Source organism: Labrus bergylta, chromosome 6, assembly GCF_963930695.1.
Source record: "Labrus bergylta chromosome 6, fLabBer1.1, whole genome shotgun sequence".
Taxonomy (NCBI): Eukaryota; Metazoa; Chordata; class Actinopteri; order Labriformes; family Labridae; genus Labrus; species Labrus bergylta.
Window position 1 is genome coordinate 11,540,106 of NC_089200.1, and position 16,996 is coordinate 11,557,101.

A 16,996-nucleotide genomic window follows, 5' to 3' on the forward strand; every position below is an offset into this window, starting at 1 on the left:
TACCTCAAGCTTCTTACCTTTGATCACAATTTATATGACGAGGTAAAATACATTTTTAATTTAGTTTTATTTCACCCTTCTTCTTTTCCTTTGAGTGAATACACTCCCGTGTTTACTCAGACAGATATTGTTGCATTAATGACGAGTTGCACTCTAAATTAAGTTGTTTTACAATGAAAATCTAATCTCTTCTATTTTTACAAGAAGATACTTTTTTTGGTCCAGTTTCAGGGGGTCGTGGACAAAGTTTGATTTAGCTTAATGTAAAGAGAAAGAAGCTCTTCAGGTCGGGAGTTCAGCTCTTCATCATTATCATTATATCGCATTGTTAGAATGACAAATACAAAGATCTATCGTTAAATACATTCTCTACTTTAATGATTTTACAGAAATCTAGCAAGTCCCAACAGTGTAACAAGACTTCTTTTAGATGAACATGATGAAGACGAACAAATAGAAATACACTTTATTCCAAAAAAAAAGGTTGTCAATAGCTACTCAGTGTATTTTTTATATTTTATGAAGGAGAGCTGCTAGTCACTAACATTAGCTAGCCAACTACTCATCTTGTTTGTGCTTTGAACATCTAATAATAATAATTTAAGATCCAAAGCTAACAATCCCAGACCGGCATCTCTGCTGTAATATGACTACAAACTAACAAGCAGACTTTAACAGAGAAAGATGTGGCTCAGTGCATGGGTGCCTCACTCTTAACACCACCATACATAGAGTAAAGATGATCTTAATAAAAGTATTTAAATAGTGAAATATGATTATTTGCATATCCCTAAAGGGGAAAAATTACAACAGATATGTTTCTGCTTTCTTGCAAAAAAAGGGTACTGTCAAAAGAAAGAGTAGTTGGCTTTCTTTGTATTAGAAGATAACCAGTAAAGGTGTGATGGTATCCTATAAAACATGCATTAAACATATAAACTGTGGTATTTTTAATATATAAACAACATTTAAACTCAACCTACCTCAAAAAATAGTATGAAGAAGTATTAGAGATGCACTAATACCAGATCTTTGAAAAGGCAGAGCCTCTCACTGTAAGTGTTTGTTTGGCTTTCCTCAGGGACAACATTGACCCTCCTTTGGGAATATGTTTACTCATGACAGTTGTTTTCATGTTTGCACACATAGTAATCTTTTACTAAAGGAATGTAATATCTGAGTTTGTTTTAAGTTAAAACTAGATGTCGGGTCATTCACAGTTTTTATATTCTGCCTTATTTTTTTATTTATCTTTACAGCCTGTTTATGTTGTATTTGCTCAAACACTGCCACCCAACATTAATTAGCATCATTCTTTTACTTGTGGTTAGTTAATTGTAGCAGGTGGTGGAATTTTTCCATGATGAGTAAATTCAAACATTTACAGGAAACTTCAGTGACGAGCACCAGATCTATACAGAGCAGTTGCGCATTACAACGTGAGTTTACTCATGGTTACAGAGTGCGGTCGTTGGATGAAGTTCAATCAGCTCAATAATATCACATAAAACACCATCTGCAAATCTGTTCCCACAGGTTGACAAATTTGGGCACACGAATTTACAATCTGTGGGCATGGTAACCAAACCTGCAAAACTATGTAGACAGTTTACAAACCCATGGGAACGGATAGTAAACTGTGCAGACGGATTTGTAAACCGTGGGAATTTACTATGGCTTTTTCTTTTTCCTACCTGAGCCTTGCTGGGCTCATTAGAAACCCAATAGTGCACAAAAAAGGCATTGAGTCAAATCATTCAGACCTGTATCTTGTTGAGCCATATTAAATGGTTAAAAACTCTGCTGGACACTCACACTTATATTTTTCAATGTTGTTGAATTTTTACATTTCTCGTCCTTTGTTTCTGACAGGATTTCTCTTTTCACCTGTTTTCTTATGTTTCTATTATCAGAGACATATTTCTTTCTTGGTGGTGATAATATGCTGCATGGGGCTGCTGGTTGTGAATGGCTCTCCTACTGTCTGATACTCGTCATCAAGTTACTTTATTACTCTGTTAACGTTTTCTTCTATTTAAGGGTTATGTTTTTTTGTGGTTTTCTTTTTGTTTTTTTTTGTTCTAAATGTTGCCTTATCAGACTTTTAAATCTGTTGTGAAACCAGTTCTCAGGTGTTGGATGTCATATGTCTGCTTTGCTTAAGAGGCCTGAAATATGTTCTAAAGTATAAATGAAAATATGGGCTCAGTGGTCACCTGTTTTGAAAGAATAAGTAAGGTGACCTTTTTCTTTTTTTCAGTTTTGAATTTTTTTGTGATTTTTAGAAGTGCTGCAGAAGACGTCAGGAAAGATCTGCAACAGTTGGTTGATTCAAAGGCCTAAAAGCACAGGCGCACTGAAGATGAAGGAGAGAAAGTGTGTGTGTTAGAGACACAATAGTGCGTTTGGGGTGGTGGTTTGTCTACCTGTCTCCAAACAGCACCTCTCTCAGGCCTCTTTGATCTGAACACTGAACCTGCCCTGCTCTCCCAAAGTGAGACAGGCAGCCTTGTGATCCTTTAAACAACCTGTGTGTCTGTGTGGAGGGACACGCTCACACATAGGCTCACACGTGTGTGTGTGTGTGTGTGTGTTGTTGCTCCGCAGGCCTATTTAATGCTTAAATAAAGACTCAGTTTTCCACCGGAGACATCACCCCAGTCTATGTCTATGGGGAGCTGAGCTGCAACTGAGCCTTCTCTGTACTGTAGGCCTGATAAAAGCATTGCCACAGTTCAGACACAAGCTCAGCAATTCATATAGACAGAGCTGAAGATGAGCCATAAATCATAGAACAAAGTGAAAGGCCTCTCCCCCCCCCCTTCCCCTCGTTCTCTTCTTTTTGAGTGCTATGCTTCACTTGTGACCTTCCTTTTTCTCTCTCCTGCATGTTTGTGTTTTTGCAGCACTCCTACTTCATCGCCCCGGATATCAATGGACTGCCAACTATCCCTGAGAGCGTGAGTATTCACGGAGTAAAGAAAAGAAAAGAGACTCTGGGAGATAAAGAGGGACCCCTCTATTCTGGAAACATCTTTGCCTCTAATCGTTTCTAATCAGATACACTTGTCACCTTTTGAAATCATTGCATCACACTCTTGTTGCAGTTTTATCTCCTGTGGCGCTTGTACTTTTAATGTCGAAGTTCAGTGATCGCCATGGGTATTAGAGGATTCAAACTGTTCTTTGTTGATTTTATATTCAAATTTCTTACCTCAAGTTGAGCGCCACAACTCTTCATGGAACGCTACTAGAGATAAAAACAACAATCAGTCTGACAAATTGAAGCAGCATTTACTCTGCCTTTTGCTGCAAACCGGCCTTTATCAGATGAATCAAAGACATAAATGCTGTTAAAAATTATTTCTTCTAAGCAGTATATGCAGGGATAGAAGTCATTTTTTCAGCCAGAACTGCATGACTGTCTTTAAGGCCCAGGCACAGTCTGCAGCATTGATAGTTTCCTGTAAGCAACTTGTGCAAGGACAGTTTGTTGTGTTCCTGCATCTCCTTCTGTTCCTGTCTCTCCAGAGGAACCTGACAGAGTACTTTGTGGCTGTGGACATCAACAACATGCTCCAGCTCTACGCCAGTATGCTGCACGAACGGCGCATCATCATTACCTCAAGCAAGCTAAGCACTGTGAGTCCATCATCCCCCCCACCCCCCCCCCCCCACCCCCCCACACTCATTCTCTCTCAGTTAGCAGCTTTGCCCTGTCAGACACCACGAAGATAAGTTAGAACAATGTTCACATCAAAGAGGAGTTTTTAAACACTAAATCAAAGCTAACGTGAATCTTTTTTGGGAAATTGTTCTGTGTTAGTAGTTTTTATTCTGATTATATTTTTGATGAACTTCTGACATAGTTCAATGAAAACGTGTGTTTAACAGAGAAAAGAAAAGAAAAGGACAAGTGGTCATGGGAAGATCAGTACTCTGGTAGTCAGGATACTAGATTTTTTTTAAAAACTTCAATATGATTTTAGTAAAAACCAAACTATATTGATATGTTTCATTACCATGGCAACAACAATATGTTCTATAGGCATCTAATATTAGGTAAGGGCTTGTTTATAATTCGCAAAAATTATATAAATATAATTCGCTTTGTCTTAATGGGAAGAAAATCTGGCAATAATTCAGTATGTAGTCAGCATCGAAATGTTGCCAACGTATTTAGACAGTTCTCTCTCTCTCTATCTCTCTCTCTCTCGCTCGAGGCAGCTTTGGGTTAAAAACATGACTTAAGATCTGGATTTTTTTTGTAATCTTCTGTCCCTTTTTTATGCTACAATCATCTAAATCAAAGAGACTGTGTTGTTTTAAAACATGTGTGTTACCGAAAAGAATCAAAGTATCAAACATTCCGGCGACCTTACTCAGTGCATGAGGACAAATGTTGCCTCATTCAAGTCAGTTGTTGCAATTAATGCATACATTCATTTTTTTTTTTAATCTGTATCTCCGGCTAAGTAAATACACTATTTTCCCCCTGTTCCTCCTCCAAGTTCTTTTGGGAGGCACATTAAGTAGCTTATTTGTTCTGAAGGATGTAATTGTCTGACAATATTGATTAGAAAAGTAGCAGTAGAGCAGTTTTTCTGAAGCCATTATTTAGATACGAGCCTTCACTTGATGCCAGCAAAAAGGAGGAAGGCATCATCTTAACTCTCTGTGTTTTATGACCAGTAATATTTCTGTTTTGTTTTGGACTATCTCACTTGCATCTGAAAGATATATTTAATATATACAAATGTTGCTCGTTTACAGTCATAGTGAGTCACTGTTGCTATTTTCAGCTTCATATCAAATTCCGACTCAGATTTGCCCTCTTAATAAATACACGGCTCAAACGTAGGGACTATTTCCTAGATTGAACATGATTCTCTTCATCAATATTCCAGCAGGATATCAAACCCCAAGCAGTACGATGAGGGTATTTATCTGACACGGCTATGCTACTTGTACAGAGTGAGTTGAACTGATCTCTCTGCCCCCTCCCCGACTCCCTCCTTGCCCGGGCATCTCGCAGTCAAGCAGCCGCCTTATCACCACCCTCTGACAGGCTGGGAAATCTACACTAACGCTGGATTATATTATTTGACTGTTTTTCTTGTCGATGTGACATATTAATGTACAAAAAGGCTTTAAATTATCCGTTATTACATGCCCTAACTCTCTCACATAATTTAAAGAGGTTCCTTCTGTCTGTCTGCATGAGGGAGAAAATCTCTCTGTCTCTTCCTCCCCCTTTTTCTCATTCCATCCTCCTCCACGTTATCTTTTCGGTTGACGAAGTAGAGCCAAATGTTTATGACAGATGAGATGGGAGAGGGCACTGATGTCATCCAATTCTTATCTGTATCTGTATTTTAGCCGGTCCTGCCTTGGTGTCTACAAGGCCGTAGAACAGCGGACAGTCGGAGGGGCCTGTGGGTGCTGGAGGGAATGATACCCAAGGCGTCCCGTAGGAGCTGTAATCAGCAGGAGCTGTTAAAAATTACCAATGCCTCAGAGAGTCTCACCTGTCTCCCCCTTAGCTCCTAAGACCTGCAGAACCTCCACTCGAGGTCTAGTTTTCACGCTGTGCTATGACACAAGAGTTACCCAGTGTAAATGATCAGACTCGAGGGGGAAAGTGTTTTGCTTTTTATCAGGAAGAGTGGGGGTGTAGGTGATATTAGTCTGTGATTTACAGTTTTCTTTGCAGCCTAGAGACTAATCTTGGCTCGTTTCTCTAACAAATTTATGCCGACAGGATTTTTTAAGAGCTTCCACGTCAGACCTTCACCCCTGTAGGCTTTTTATCCCTTGCAATCCTTCATCCACTCGTCTGTCTACCCATCCATCTTCTTCAGGGAGAGCTGTTTTGGTTTGGTTGCGATATATGTCAGGCACTGTAGTACAAAGGTATTTTCACATCTCCTCTGGGATTACTAGCGGGCCTGCTGTTATTACCGCTCCTGTGATGCGTTATTTTTTGCTGTTGGGAAGATTGACCTCCCGGTTCAAGTGGAAATGACTGCCATGAATCTTGAAGCCGGCTATCTATGTGTATACGTACTTAGCTGCAAAGAGCTCAGCTCATTATCCACACTGTGACTCGTGATCAAATATCCTAAAGGATGGGAAATATATAATGAACGTCAGAGTTTGTCAAAATGTTTGTTTAAGTGAGTGTTAGCAGTCAGTGGATGGACAGGTAGACTTTCTATAGTCAGATAGAGGATGTTTGAGAGGAGGTATTGTTAGTAACATCGTTAGTACCATCCAGCTGCTTTCACCACCTCCGCCTGTCCAGCCTCTCAGCCAAGCAAAGAGAAATGGGGAATAGAAAGTGGAAAGCGAAAGACGGACACACACACTTACACACACACATACACACACACAGAATACATCCTGCATTTATTCTGCCTGCTCTAGGTGCTGCCTTGGTTAAAACCCCCGGTGAACTCCGTGTGTCAGTCTGCTGTACATGGCCGGCGCGTCTCGCAAGCAGTCAACAGCAAAAGAATAAATCATGATCATACAACAATGCGTCAGTTGACTTATTGCTGTTTCAAGACTGGAGGTGAACGGTACCACTGTTTTAAAAAAAAAAGAAAAAAAAAAGGCCGGACGGCGGTGGCGCAGGGGCGGGAGTCAGCCGAGCGTGCAGGACTTGTCATAGGGCCGTATAATAGGGCTGCATCGGCCCTTCCTCTAACTAGTCAATTGGGAGGACCCCCCATCACCCCCACCACCACCGCCGCCGCCCTCACCCTTCGTGTCTTTCATCTGCAGAGGCCCCCCAGCTCTGGAGCCCAGCCTCTGCCCTGCCTATCGCCCAAACTCACACACAGCCCGGCTCCAGCATTGTCTGACAGCAGCCCTCTCATCAGCCTGTCAGGCCTATGCTAACAAGGAGCTATCCATCCACCGTGCCCTAGAGTGCCAGCTGTCTCTCTGTTTCCTGCCTCTTCCTCTCTTCTTCTTCTCCTCTCCTCTCCTCTTCCCCCTGACTTTACTCTGATTCTCTTCGTTCTCTCCATCTTCTTCCTCACTGACATATTATTTTTTTGTCCATCTGTCTCTCACTCACCCAGGCTACACCTCTTTTTCTCTACGACTTTGCCTCCCTCTTCCTGGGTATCTTAATGCATCTCTCTGTTGTTGGGCATCTGCAGAACATTGGGACATCCCCTCCTTCCCCCTTTCTACCCCCTTCATTTACCCCTGAACAGACTTATCTCAGCTCCATGCCATGTGTCTGTTGTGTGCTTTGCCGCTCTGGCCGTGTATGTGCATATGCACACATTGTGGGTGTTTCCGTCTCTTCTTTTTTTTTTTCATGCATCTTTTTGTGTGTCTGCTCTCCTGAGCTCACAGGTGTTTGTACCTTCTGTCTTATGTCTTTCTGTAAGACTGTGTGTGCGTGTGTGGGAGGCCTGGCGTTAGCTGTTACCTGTGTCGTCCTGTGTGCCCCCTCTCTCTCTCTCTGTGCCACCTACTTGTTTGTGGCACACCTGCGTCGTGCTGGGCCTGACACCGGCGTTTGTCAACAGAGGGAGAAGCAGAGCGCGGGTAATTGGTGACTTACTCTGTGCCGGGGAGGGGAGAGGGAGAGGCTAACACAGCGATAAACCAGCAGGAGAAACAATGGACAGAAGGACAGCAGGAGGAGAGGAGGAAAGCAGAATAAGAAATGAAGAATTTGGAGGGAAAATGAGGCAAGGAGAAGAACGAATGCAATTTGGAGAGTGTGTGGGGACTGAATTGGAAGGAAAGACTTGTGGAGGGGAAATGAGCGTTTGAGGCTGGTGTGAAGAGGTCAAGAGCGACTCTGTTGATACCATTCCTCCTGTCAAATTGAATTACATTGCCTGCAGCAGCAGCTATTTGTCTCACACTTCACTCTTACTAGAATTTAACATATATACAGTAGATTCCCTCATCTGTGTGTGCATGTGTATGCAAAGGGAACAGCGCTTTTTGTTCTGACTTTAGAAAAATGCCAGAATCTCAACTCCAGTGGTGTTAAATATATGAAAGAGGCCCCCACAGCATCACTTCCTCTATTTTCTGTCTGCGTTTCACTTCAAAATGTCCAGTCGCTCAGGTAAAGAGGAGCAGTGTGGGAGGAAACGCACTCCTCACTGACAGACTCTCCAGAGCTCCGAGTCACAGTGAGGAGAACATCTGAGGCCTCTGGTGGGTCCGGCTCCCTCTTTCAGGGAACTTCACTGTTGAAGTGTGGTGCTGCTTTTCAGGCATGTAAAGGGACCAGCTCATGTGAAAATGATGATGTATGAATATGGATAGCTGTGTGACTGTTTGAGAGATAACAGATGCGTTGCTAGTGCTGCCCACATGTAAATTACAATTATTGTTGTGTAAATCTATGTGCCGTAATTACCCTTTTTTGTTGTTAATTTCCTGCAGAAAAGCATCAAAATGTATCCCTATTCCAAGTAATATTATGTTCAGGGTAAGAGACTGTACTGTGTTCAAAGTGCAAAGGGACACAGCTTAGTACATTAGGGTGATTGAAGTGTGCATGCAAAAGAAGAAAAAAAAAATGCGAGTGTGCAGTTGATTGACAAAATTGTCCCACAATGCAATGCACAAAGGAACTAAAGGAGCTACTCGCAGCTGGAAAATATTAAAACAAATTGTAGATGGTGGTGAAACGGCTGCTTGAACACAGCAGAAAACATGAAGAGCTATTAAAGCTTTGAAAAACATTTTGATGTGTATCGGGGAAATTTAATTGGTAATGACATTCCAAAGTCGCAGTTTGATTGACATCAATGGCACAAGCAATGTCAGTTTTCTGTACTTATAAAAATACTTTTTAGACTAGTATTTGATGGGACACACACACACACAATTGACTAAAAATCAGTCCTCATTATTGACAAAGACTGATGTGTGACCTCTTAGCTTAATGCAACCTAACTCAAAGTTGCAGTGCAGGTCTAATCTCTTAACTTCACTCTTTCTTCTTCTCCTCATCTCCTCCACTTCATCTCTCCGTGTCTCTCTTTCTCTGAGTCTCTGGCTCCTTTAGTCTCACTGAATGGATCTGGGAAAACCAGAGTTAGTGTGGACACTTTCTGTCTCAGCCACAGTGCACTGAGAACGCTCTCAGGGCAGAACCAAAGACCTTGACTGCTTTTTGAAGCAGGCTGTCGCTGTATAATCGGTTAGCTTCTCTCAGAGGAAGGGGCAGCACACACACACACCCCACACAAAACCACAGGCACACACACACACACACACACACACACACACACCAGACACACCCGCATACACACAGTGTGAGAGGCAGGCAGCCCCTCATTACCGGGCAGAGCCCCGGTCCCTGAGGACTGGACCCAGCACCTAATCCTGTATTTGTTCTTGGGGACTGTATCTGTGATTCTCCATTGAATGGAATATTAAGCACCCAGGTCTTTTGTGGAGCGTGTAAGCCATTTGGCTCCACTCATCTATTATTTATCAGCCTGGCAAATATTTTATCAGCCTTAGCCTCTCATGACCCACTCTCATGTGAAGCCCCCCCGTAAATGAAGAAAAAGAGCGGTACAATTTCTCTCTTTTCCCACTTATCTCCCTTTTACTTTTTGCTTCATTCGTTCTCAAACCTGAACAAGGACATAGGGGTTTGTTTTCAGCTGAATTAGAGAAGCAAATATGTGAACTATTCCTCTGGTGTTCCCTCCAAAATGCCTTATCTCAGGCACACTGCCACCTCCATCGCTTTGGAGATAGCAAATAAAAGAAAACAGAAATCTAGATTCGCTTTATAAATCATTATCTTAGTTTCCACCCCCACCCCCCTTCTCCCCACTCAGCCAACTCAGCCTGAGAAGAAGAGAAACAGAGAGAGAGACTCCTGTTTTCCCTTTCAACCTGAGAGTAAATCATGCCAGTTGGGGGGCTCACCTTGAGGCTTGGTGGAGATAATTGGAGTTGGTTAGCAAGGTGTTCTGTGCCATTACCTCCTGGTACCAGAGAATGGCTGGGGCTCGTCTCGCACTCCCAGAGGAGGAATACACTCGCCTGTTGGCTCTCCACTTAGTGTGTGTGTGTGTGTGTGTGTGTGTGTGTGTGTGTGTGTGTGTGTGTGTGCGCGTGCGCGCGCGTGTGTGACACACAAGCTTATGTGTGTATGTATATCCGCCGCCGGATCGCTGACCTCTCTTCATCACAATTTAATGGCCCCCTTACCCTCATCGCTTTGGAGAAAGGGAGCAGGGTGTGATGGTTTTGATAGTAGCTTTTCCACCAAGTGCTTCACTTTCACACATTAATATTCATAGCATTGATTTATTTTCAGAATTAACAGAAAAACAAACTGTTTGCAGGGGAATTAATCCTGACAGGAGCGTGGTATTGTTGTGTTTTATTTGAAGACAGCAGGCAGCAGAAATATGCATATGCAGATACACAGAGCAAGACACCAATTAAATGTTGATTAAGTCCTAACTATTGTGGGACTCGGTGTTTGAGATATTGAATTGAAGACAATTGGAAAAAAGTCATGCCTTTTCTTCAGCTGATATGAAAAATGAATGCAGTTAAAACAAACATACTGGGAGGGAGACCTTTGAACACACACACACACACACACACACTTTTTGTTGTAAGCTTTTTAGATGTCCGGGCTTGATGTTTGGGTGCGTTCAGAGGGTGGGGTCCCTTTTTCTTTCTTTTCCTGGCAGTGGTGGTTTTCATCCGCCAAAGCTCACTCGCTTTTGGCCGGTCAATTGTGACACTGTGTGTGTCAGTGAGCACGGGGTCTCCTGGTAGTTGTGTGAGTGTGTGTGATAGTGTGTCCGCTTCACACATTGACTGTGAAGCCGCAGCAGTATAACAGCGGCTGCTGCTCCAAGGTCCCGACGGTATTGGCCTCGCCCGCAGTCTCTCTTGGCTAACTCATGTTTCATTCTTTGGCAATTTGCCCTAATGAAGTCCCGCAGGAGCCCCTCAGACCTCTGTTCTCTTTCCATATTTAATCATGTTATTTTAATCTGGGGGATGAGCTAACGCCTCTTTCTCCTGTGTGTGTGTGTGTGTGTGTGGGTGGGTGTGTGTGTGTGTCTGTGTGTGCATGTCTGTGTGAGTGTGTGTGTTGCAGGTCATTACTATAGCTGGGTTTTCATGAGATGTCAAGAGGGGGATGCCGGATTTAAGACAATGGGAGACAATGACTTTAATTTTATGTGTAATGCTGGTTTGACAATGTGGAGCGCTCCTTTGAAAAGGGGTGTCATCTTCATGTGATTGCTTCTCATTATTTGTTAAAAAAAGGGCTATTTTCTCTTTTAATTTCTAGGTCAAAGTAGTTGGGATAATTTTGATTTTTATGGTAACTGTCAGCACTGTTTTGGGCTCCTTTTGTTGCTTTTGTGCAGGTCGCAGCACAATTCTAAGTTTGACATTGAATTGAAAGGCAGTTAATTATTAACACTGGGCTTTTTTTTTTGGGCTTTTTGTGTGTTCATAAGAGGGTAGAAGCTGTGCATCATATTTTGTTTAGTTGAAATGACTTAATGCCTTGTGCCATTGCAGCTGTTTTTATTGCAGTCAGAGATGATCCACCACAAATTAATCAATAAAAAGAAAAGCGTGTTTTTATGTTCTGTGAGTGTAAAGCAAGTGTTGCCTTTCTTCATGTCAGCCTTTTCAACACTTTTCTCTTCACCCCCCACATCAACCCTTCTCCTGTCAACCAGTGATCTCCAGCTTTCAGTCTCCTCTCTTCCTCCAACAATAGCTCGCAGGTCGTGTGTTCATCACATCGGCACCAGACATGTCAGTGCACCATGTTCTCTCCGAGGCCTTTTTGTGAGCAAGATTAAAGGCGAAATCAATGAAATCAAACATACAGTACATTGACACATCACTACAAAGCATCACCGAAGTGGAAACCCTGATCAGACTATGATTTTGAAAACAGGATAATAAGAGGATGGTGTCTGAGGTTCTTCAGAAGTCTTTAGATTTAATAAGTGTGGATGTAGTTTCTTAAGTGTAGAAATGTATAAGGACAACACTATATCTGGCCTTTTACTCTTTTTTTGTCTTGTTGCGAGTGATTTCTGACACTGTGAAATCACACACATGTCGAGTTTAAAGCACAGACGGTTTCTTGTCTGTTTTTCTATAGTTCAGGTGTTGCCTTGAAAAGTGATGTTGTGATTGTCCTTTGCTTCTTTTTCTCTCTGTAGTTAACTGCATGTGTCCATGGTGCGGCTGCTCTGCTATTTCCTATGTACTGGCAGCACATCTTCATCCCTGTTCTGCCCCCGCATCTTCTGGACTACTGCTGGTAAGGCTCAGCACCTCTGAAACAGACACACACACACAATCAGTATCATCACAGTAAATGTTTTCGCCTCCTAGTTTTCCCTCCTGTAACTTTCCCTGTGACACACGTGCACACTCACAGACACACACCTCAAACGTAGACAGGTAAACACACACACACACACACACACAGACACACACACACACACACACACACACACACACACACACCATGCCCGGGTCATGCACCGAGCACCGCCGCTAAAGCCTCGGTGTAAAAGTGCAGACACACATGTTCACACATCCTCCCGCCCCATTCTTCGAGCTGTTCTCACGATTCCTCTCATACCGCGCCATCTCCTGTGTGGCCCCTCGACATAGTGAACGGCCCGGATCACCTTGCTTCATATTTCATGCCAGTGCTTATAGCACCACGCTCTCATCATGTTAGCCCTCTCAGGAGTTCATTACCACCCATCCAACACAAATCCAACAAATCTGAGTGGACTCGAAAAGCAACTGAATGGAGAGCAGATGTAACAGCTCATCTACACATCTACATGTGTTCAGTTCAGCTTCAGTCCTGCACATATTAAAAAAGTGTGTGTGAACAGGGATGTCGGCTTACGTCAAAGGAGCGTTTTTTTTTGTCGAATCTGTTCTGGTAGCTCCCACAGTACCGGGCTTTACCATGAGGGACAAATCGGCTTCAAAAAGCTATTTATCACTGACAGTAAAATGTGATTTTCAACACTCTGTGAAGACTCATCTCTATCTTATTTAATCACAGGGGTTTCCCCCATGCACTGATTTGATTGCTAAATTCTATTAGATGCTCTGCATGTGTGTGTCTGTGTAAATGTTGATGAAGTCAGCGCTGTATTTCCATAAAAACAGAGAAGACGGCGGCCAAAGTGCAAAGCACCAGACCTGATGTTTGTTTTTCTTTTGCTTTAAGTTGATTACAAGCCTGTGGCCTCTGAATCACTCCGGCCAGGGAGATTCTGACCCACAGCCATCCCATTACTTCTGCCTCTGTTAACCTCATCATAAAATGGTTGCTATTATTTGACTTTTTTTGTTGATTTTATTCGTCTTGGTGGATGGAAACACGCTCTATGATTCAATCTTTCCTTGCCACAGTCTTTGAGTATGAAGATAAATATCCCATAAAATAGAAATGACATGATAATAACCATGCAAAGAATATTTTTGTGTTGTAAAAAGAAAACATTTCAAGTTTCCGTTAGTTTTCTAGGAAGGGTTCCAAGTTTCTATATTTACTGAAAATGCCATCTCATTAAAGGGAAACTCCATTCAACTTCCAAAGGGACATGCAATAGGATTTAATGTCATCATAAATAAATAAATATAAATTCACAACAATAACTCACATAACTGTTATGGCATTCGTATCCTGAGTATTTTCCTGTCATGTTTTTCCAGGTAAATTAATTCTTACTGATTCCTCCTTTTAGAAAAACTTTAGAAACAGTCTCATTGTACTCTCATTGAATACAAACTTTTACCTGGTTAAAAAAGAAATATAAAGGAGCAACACAAGGATTTCTGCTTTTCTTGTGAAAACTAAAATCTGATTTTAGTCATCAGTTGAACCCTGCATGTTATATGCTTGGGATACAGAACAACATTATAACTATAATCAGTCTTGCTGCCTGTATTAAGACTTTGTAATGTCAAGCAGCTGATCTTGACTTGGTCAGCAATCTGCTACCCAATGAATACCCTCCATTTCAAGAGTCTTTTTTTATTTTTCTGGGAATGTTGTGTGAAAGGTACCTTTTTACATGTTTTCTCATAAATATGTGGTAACTGCATGAAACCATTTGATATTGATGTTGCTCTCATCCACAGTGCCCCCATGCCATACTTTGTGGGAGTTCATCTTAGTCTGCTTGAGGTACGTAAGTCATTCTGTGGTGGATATTAAAGTAAAAACACTATTGCAAGAAATTGGATGATTTCTAATTAGAATCAGGATTTATCATATTTCATTCATGCTTTATATTTATGTAGTATGTTCACAGTGTTACTTCTCTGTGTATATGGCTAACTAATGCCCCATATGCTTTGGTGAATTGTGCTCTCTATATTGGTGTGAAATATTTCAATTACTAATAGGAATATCAGTCTGACCATGTTTGACACCCACAGAAAAATGAATTTAAAAAACTGACGGAGTGTTTTCCCCTCTTTATCCGCCTGTCTTGCTTATGTGCATTCTTATTCGGAAATACAAAAGACGTAGAGAAAGGCAGAAGAAGTATCTGCAAACAAAGAGCTTCTCTCCTTCATTGTTAAACCTGCAGTGTTTGTAGAGGGGCAAACCGTCTTCGACACTGCTGTTGTGTGAGAATGCAAGTTGCAAACACGCGCACGTTTGCACTTGTGTGTGAGTGTTAGTATGCAAGTGTTTGTCTGTTTGAGTGTGTAATTGTGCAAATGCATATGTTGCAATGCGCGCGCTCGTGTGTGTGTGATATTTGTCTGACAGTTGCGGCAGAGGCAGTATTTATCACACTCTGCATCCCTGACAGACCCCCTTTCCGCCACTACATAATTAGTCCAGATCAGCATGTGAGCCTCCACTGCACAGGCTGTCACAAAAGTGACAAACTAGAAATTCACACACTATTCTGCCCACCCCCCCCCCTACAAACACACACACAGACACACCTGCCTGTATCCTGCACCACACTGAAATAATTGTTGAATTTGTCGCCATCAGGATGCACACAGCACAGCATCCCTGTGTTGTTGATGCATGAGGTTTTGGTCTTGAGGAAAATCTTTGCACAGTCCAAATGTTCCTCTCAGTGTCATTCTTCATTTTTCAAATACGTGTTTGTGTGTTCTATAGTTAAGATGCTTTAATTTTTTTTTTTACTCAGTGGTATAGGAGTGTGATGACAGTGGGGTTTTAAAGGTGACAGTGTACTTTCTTATTTCTGGGGCTGTTGGACAGAAATTACTGTCTGCATGGAAACACACCTGAAACAGGAGTTAGAATTTAAAGCTTAATTGTATGTTTACTAAAATCATGATAAACAACAGGATTAACCAACAATATTCTCAGGCTCATTATTATCTGAAATATGCAAATTAATCTATAATTTTACCAAAGTTTAAAAGTAAACTTAGTTATTTAGAGTTTTAAAGTAAGCAAACTCAGAATCAGAATAGTTTAAATTCACTGAATCATTGTGTGCACTGCTGATGTTCACTCTGGACTTTCCTTCCCTTCAGAGAGTACGCAGCCGATCACTGGAGGATGTGGTCATTCTCAACGTGGACACCAACACCCTGGAGAGTCCCTTTGATGACCTGCACAACCTGCCCAGTGACGTGGTGAGTCACACACAAACACACGCACACGCACACGCACACGCACACACCGTTCAGAGCTTCTCAACCTTTATTGTCTAATTAGACATGACACACAGCAGATTCTTTTCCACTTTCACATTGAATATCACTTACAAACACACATTCTCGTCTCCTCTGATGTACTCGCACACTCACACTGACGCCCACATGCACACAGACACACACACACATACAAATACATACAAACACACACACACACACACACACACAACCATATAACCATGCAGAAACTTGTCAAAGTATAGCTCTGTCCCCTCCCCACATCATTAATGACTGCAGCACCAGCTCCTCAGATTGCGGCTGTCTAAAGTAAACTCCCGTCGCGCCGTGTGACGCTTGAAGGCGAACAGCATTCCCCGACCATCAGAGGCTTGTGGGAAAATGTGCAACTCCCTTCCCTTCATCTCCATCCATTCTAATCATTATTTCACAAAGTCTTGCATTTCTGCCTGCCCACTGGCACGTTTCTGAGAGCGAGAGATAGGAGGAGGGAACGAGGCAGAGTAAAAGAAAAGAAAAGGCAGAGATGGGTGATTTTCTAGGGGGAGAGAATGGGAAGAAGGGGGCCAATTACCAGTGTGGGCAGTGAAGCCACCTGCCAGTGCGTCGTCTCTTTAATTAATGGAGCAGTGACGCCGGTCAGTGCTACAGGAAGCATCACCACAGCGTCAGGGTCAAATTTATACACTCGCACACACACGCACACTTTAACCAAACCTAGAAAACCACACACACACACACACACACACACACACACACACACACACACACACACTTTAACCAAACTACTCACATTGTTGTCTTATATTCTTTGGGGAAGCAGAATTGTGTTTGTTTAGTTATTTTTCTGGGTGTGTATATCACAGCTCCTCCTCTTGAGAAACGGAGGCCCTGCTGAGGCTGTGGACGCACTTTTACCTACAGTGCTTATAGTATATTCTCAGCCTCCTCCACCTACAGGCACCATATAATTCAATCTACTGTCCAGCAGACTCAGTCCCACACTCCTCTGGCTCTCCTGATTTAGCACTGCTCACTGCTGTGACTTCTACTGTGCGTTAATGCTGTCTTACTACCTGCAATGATGCGATCTCTCCTACATTTAAACAATTTCCTGGCTACTTTTTTTTTTTAAAAAGCCTGCTTGCCTGCCCACCTCTTCTCCTGCCTCACTGCCCGGCTGCTCGAGTTTCATGACACCTGTCTGCCTTCTTGTCTCGCTCTCTCACAGCACTCACAGCCAGCCTGGACGTTTCGTGCACCCGCTGTTTCTTTGCCTGTGCGCCTGTCT

At 42.4% G+C, this 16,996-nt stretch overlaps 1 protein-coding gene across 2 annotated transcripts in view; it reads left to right on the forward strand.

The window, feature by feature from the left end:
• Positions 1-16,996, forward strand: part of dennd1b (DENN/MADD domain containing 1B) — a 109,904-nt gene that overhangs the window by 54,546 nt on the left and 38,362 nt on the right. For both annotated transcript variants that reach the window (XM_020655533.3, XM_020655541.3), the window contains 5 exons: positions 2,907-2,960; positions 3,532-3,642; positions 12,219-12,319; positions 14,173-14,218; positions 15,565-15,666. In XM_020655533.3, the coding sequence (XP_020511189.1) occupies positions 2,907-2,960; positions 3,532-3,642; positions 12,219-12,319; positions 14,173-14,218; positions 15,565-15,666 (414 nt within the window). The remainder of the gene's footprint in view (positions 1-2,906; positions 2,961-3,531; positions 3,643-12,218; positions 12,320-14,172; positions 14,219-15,564; positions 15,667-16,996) is intronic.